Source organism: Arabidopsis lyrata (assembly GCF_000004255.2).
Source record: "Arabidopsis lyrata subsp. lyrata unplaced genomic scaffold ARALYscaffold_3, whole genome shotgun sequence".
NCBI lineage: Eukaryota > Viridiplantae > Streptophyta > Magnoliopsida > Brassicales > Brassicaceae > Arabidopsis > Arabidopsis lyrata.
Genome location: NW_003302553.1, coordinates 19,019,306 through 19,024,014, shown reverse-complemented (window position 1 = coordinate 19,024,014; position 4,709 = coordinate 19,019,306). Strand labels below are relative to the sequence as shown.

At 31.6% G+C, this 4,709-nt stretch overlaps 1 protein-coding gene across 2 annotated transcripts; it reads left to right on the top strand.

The window, feature by feature from the left end:
• Positions 1–2,141: 2,141 nt before the first annotated feature.
• LOC9321987 (protein VARIATION IN COMPOUND TRIGGERED ROOT growth response) lies at positions 2,142–4,376 on the top strand. Of its 2 annotated transcripts, XM_021030297.1 has the most exons (3): positions 2,142–3,387; positions 3,463–3,524; positions 3,623–4,376. In XM_021030297.1, exons 1-3 carry the CDS (start codon positions 2,211–2,213, stop codon positions 3,629–3,631), a joined length of 1,248 nt encoding a protein of 415 aa, XP_020885956.1. In that variant the 5' UTR covers positions 2,142–2,210; the 3' UTR covers positions 3,632–4,376. The 2 variants fall into 2 exon arrangements, with proteins under 2 accessions (XP_020885956.1, XP_002885921.1); XM_002885875.2 differs by having other exon boundaries at positions 2,144–3,524.
• The last annotated feature ends 333 nt before the right edge of the window (positions 4,377–4,709 follow it).

Below are 4,709 nucleotides of genomic sequence, written 5' to 3'. Positions count from 1 at the left end.
TTTTTCAATGCCACTTTTCAAAAATGTCCATTCTTTAAAACCTTATAAAAAATGCTCCTAAAATATAAGATTTACCCAAATATGTATGTAACATTATTAAAACATACACAAATAAGTATCTAAAATCTTATAAATACTTTAAAATATCTTGTAAAACCTTTGAAAAACCTTTAAAATATCTTGTAAAACCTTTAAAATATCTTGTAAAACCTTTGAAAAACCTTTAAAAACCTTTAAAATATCTTGCAAAACATTTAAAAACACCTTATAAAATCTTATAAATACTTGGATCGAGTCTTCAAGTAATAGTTACCATCCATAAGTACCTTATAAACCTAATAAAATTTTATAAATTTTTCATATTTAAAAAGGGGCATTTTTGAAAATGGACATCTAAAATAGGCATTTTTGAAAAGGGGCACACCAAAAGGGGCATTTTTAACTATATATATATATATATATAATTTTTTTAAAAACATGAACGTTATAATAGACGCAGTTAATTGTGAAAGATAAAACTACTAAAACAAAGAGTTCTAATGAAAACATATGGTGAAACAACACAAATCTAAGATGCATTTAAAAAAAAAAACACAACGGTAAAATGATTTTTTTCAGATTATTATAATTATTATTATATAGAATATCAGTATCAAAACTTTTAAGTAATAACACTTTTAACTCAGTAATTTGGGACTGGCCAATCCTGAAAATATAAGTAGGTTTATTAGGGGAAAACGGTCAATATCAACTCAAACTATTTCTATGCGGTGTTTTCCAACCCAAACTTTGATATCCTACACTTAGCAACCCGAACTCATAAATTTCAAATAACAAATCTGAACTATGTAACCGTTAGCCAATTTCAACATATACCCGTGATTAAATAATGTAACAAACCTAAATTATGTAACCTTTAGCCAATTGAATAAAAGGAATGATTCAGATACAAAAGAACAGATGATTTCGACTTAGCAATTCTAATCGACATGAACAAATACAAAAAAAAAAATATGTTGAAATTGGCTAACGGTTACATAGTTCAGGTTTGTTATTTAAAAATTGTGTGAGTTCAGGTTGATAAGTCTAAGGGGTCAGAGTTTGGGTTGAAAAATGCTGCATGGAAATAGTTGGGGTTGATTTTGGCCATTTTCCCGGTTTATTAGGGAAAGGAGTACAATGCTAGATAGTGAAGAACAACAAAATTGAAATTATAGAAATTTGAGTTTCTTTATTGTTAGAACAATATACATTCAATTTTATTTGGAATCATCATAAAAAAAAAAAAATTATTCATCACTATCTAGCATTGTACTTTCAATTTTGTTGCTAATAAATGGTGAATGTTGTGATATAGTTGTGATTCCTGTAGAATAACAACATGCACCATAGTGCACACTCAAAAAATAAAATATGTATAGAGTTTTTTTAAAAAAACATGAATGTTTAAACAGACGCAGTTAATTGTGAAAGATAAAACTACTGAAACAAAGAGTTCTGATGAAAACATATGGTGAAACAACACAAATCTAAGATGCATTTAAAAAAAAAAAAAACACAACGGTAAAATAATTTTTTTTCAGATTATTATTATTATTATATAGAATATCAGTATCAAAACTTTTTAAGTAATAACACTTTTAGCTCAGTAAATTGGGACTGGCCAATCCTGCAAATATAAGTAGGTTTATATCAACTCAAACTATTTCTATGCTGTGTTTTCCAACCCAAACTCTGATATCTTGTACTTATCAACTCGAACACATTTAAATTTTAAATAACAAACCAGAACTATGTAACCGTTAGCCAATTTCAACATATACCTGTGATTAAAAAATGTAACAAATTTGAATTATATAACCTTTAGCTAATTAAATGAAAGGAATGATTTAGATACAAAAGAACATATAACTACGACTTAACACTTCTAATAAACATTAACGAATACATAAAAAACAATGTTGAAATTGGCTAACGGTTACATCGTTCATGTTTTTATTTAAAAATTGTGTGAGTTCAGGTTGATAAGTGCAAAGGGCCAGAATTTGGGTTGAAAAATACCGTATGAAAATAGTTAGGGTTGATTTTGGCTGTTTTCCTGATTTATTAGGGAAAGGAGTATCATTTTGAAGTGATTTAACTTAACATCTATAAAACTTTTTTTTCTAACATCTATAAATTGTTTATTGGTTCAGCCTCTTACACCCATCATGACCATAATATCGCCCTTTTTGAGAACACTGAGGCTCTCGGATATTCCAAGTTTGGTGGAGCTTCCATCTTCATTTCAAAATCTCTATTTACTGAAGCATTTGACAATTACAGAATGCATAAATCTTGAGTCTCTTCCAGCCAACATCAGCTTTGAATATCTTACTTGGCTCGACCTTAGTCGATGCTCACGGTTGAGGAGTTTTCCTGATATCTCAACCAACATCTCATTGCTCGACATAACTGAAACAGGGATCGAGGAGGTTCCATGGTGGATCCAAGACTTCTCTTGCCTTCGATACTTTTACATGAGTGGATGCAACAATTTACAATGCATATCCGTAAACATTTGTAAACTGAAAAGTCTTAAGATCGCTAATTTTGCACACTGTGGGGCATTGACTGAAGCTCGGATTAATGATAGTCCAAGTGAGGTGGCAGTGGAAACAGATAGTAGTTACTCTGAGTCACAAGTCTCTGACGAGTCTTCCTCTTCTCTTTCAGATAATTATATCCCCAAACTCGATCTCAATTTTAGGAATTGCTTCAACTTGGATCCAGAAGCTTTACTTCATCAACAATCATTTTTCAAGGACATAGTCTTGCCAGGTGAAGAAGTGCCTACATATTTCACTCATCGAACTTCTGGAAACTCCTCTTCTCTGACCAATATCTCTATGCCTTACACTTATCCTTACCAACCATTCTTTAGGACTAGGGCTTGCGCCGTGATTGATTATGATGGCATAATTACACCCGGTATATATATTCAACTATCTTGTCGGTTCGAGGGAAGATTCGGGAACCACTTTAATTCTACTTATAGAAAAGATTGTTTGTGGACAGATCAGAAGGTTAGTCATCTTTTTATATTTGACTGTCTTTTCCCTCTAAACAAAGACAATGATCCTATGGCTGAAGTGAACTACGATCAAGTGGATATAAACATTAGTCTCACTGGTGGCTGCAATTTAAAAGGATGGGGTATACGACTTTTTGAGGGCTATGAGACTGATCAGAGTGATGAGTGTGGAGACAATGATGATAGTGATAATCAGGGTGAAGAATGTGAAGAGTGTGATTCTAGTGATGATCAGAGTGAAGAGTCTGGAGACAGTGATAATCAGACCGTGATACGACTTTCTCAAGACTTTTCATCACCAGAGAACAGACTTGGTAATCCTAACACTCTTCCGCATGTTTGTGAAGCTAGTGAAGACAATATGCTTAATGATGGATGTCGTGAAACAGAACATGTTGGAGAATGTAGAGGCAACAATGTGGAGACAGAGAGAAGTAGTAAACGAATGCGGGTAAGCATTTAGTTTGAACTTAACATAATAATCTTATGTCTCAATTCTTTTTCAGAATCATTTGGAAACTATTTTATATAATAATATTTTTTTTACAGATTACGTGAAGGACACTCAAGAAACTATGAACCTTTGATTTATGAAATGAAATGAGTAAATTTTCTTGTTCAACAAGATTCTTCATTGCCTCCCTAGTTGGATAAACGTTTCAGGTAACCAAGTCTTGTAAACCAAAATCTTATTTTACTCCCACATCTGTTGTGAAACAAACCTTAGGGATGACTTATTTATGTTTTAATATATCGTATTATTTGAATTTAAGTTGAATTTACTAATATAAGAGGTTATTTAACATTTTCTTAAAAGGTGAAGGTATAAAAATCAACAAAAAAAAGTTCAGGATTTTTTAATATGATTTTAGGAAAGACGCGGATTTTTAATTTCCACCCATTTTTCATCTCTAAATATGAACCATTTCAATAGATTTTACCACTGATTAAAGAGTTGCTTCAATTGGTGATTTCATAAGCTGCCCTTTCTATTTTGATTTTCATGGTGCTAGATAATGTAATGACATATGGCTTTTTGACAACTTCATATGTACAGGGTTTGAAGAAATAACTCTAGTCATGCCATATATATATGAGGAATAACTCTAGTCTCTACCATAAGCCACATTTACGAACTGCCTTCTTGAATTTCATCCTCTTCTTCTAGTTTTTATTCATAAAAATGTCATTTTGGCCAGCGGCAATATTCTGCTTTGCTCTTTCAAAATTGTTCATTTATCAAAGTGTCACCTGCTTCAATATTTTATAAACTCAGTTTTTTTCGTATGTGAAATAATTAATTTTCATTTAAGAATTTTGTTTTGTGGTTTTGCATATATGAAATATTTTAGAATGACTTGCTTTATTCAATAGAAGAGAAGTGTATTTATACACATACAAAGTTCCTAATCTTGATAGAATCAAATCTAAGAGGATATATTTACATATATCCTAATACCCCCCCTCACGTTGGTAAGTCGTAATTACAAGTACCTAACGTGGACAATAAACGCTCAAATGTTGGTCTTGGAAGAGATTTTGTGAGAAGATCAGCAACTTGATCTGTGGTAGAAATGTGGATGGTAGAAATGAGTTTGTCTTGAACAGCATCGCGTACTTGATGACAATCTTTCTC

Bases quoted from the DNA above. Each gene is read 5' to 3' on its own strand.
- LOC9321987 (XM_002885875.2), top strand. From the start codon at position 2,211: ATGACCATAATATCGCCCTTTTTGAGAACACTGAGGCTCTCGGATATT.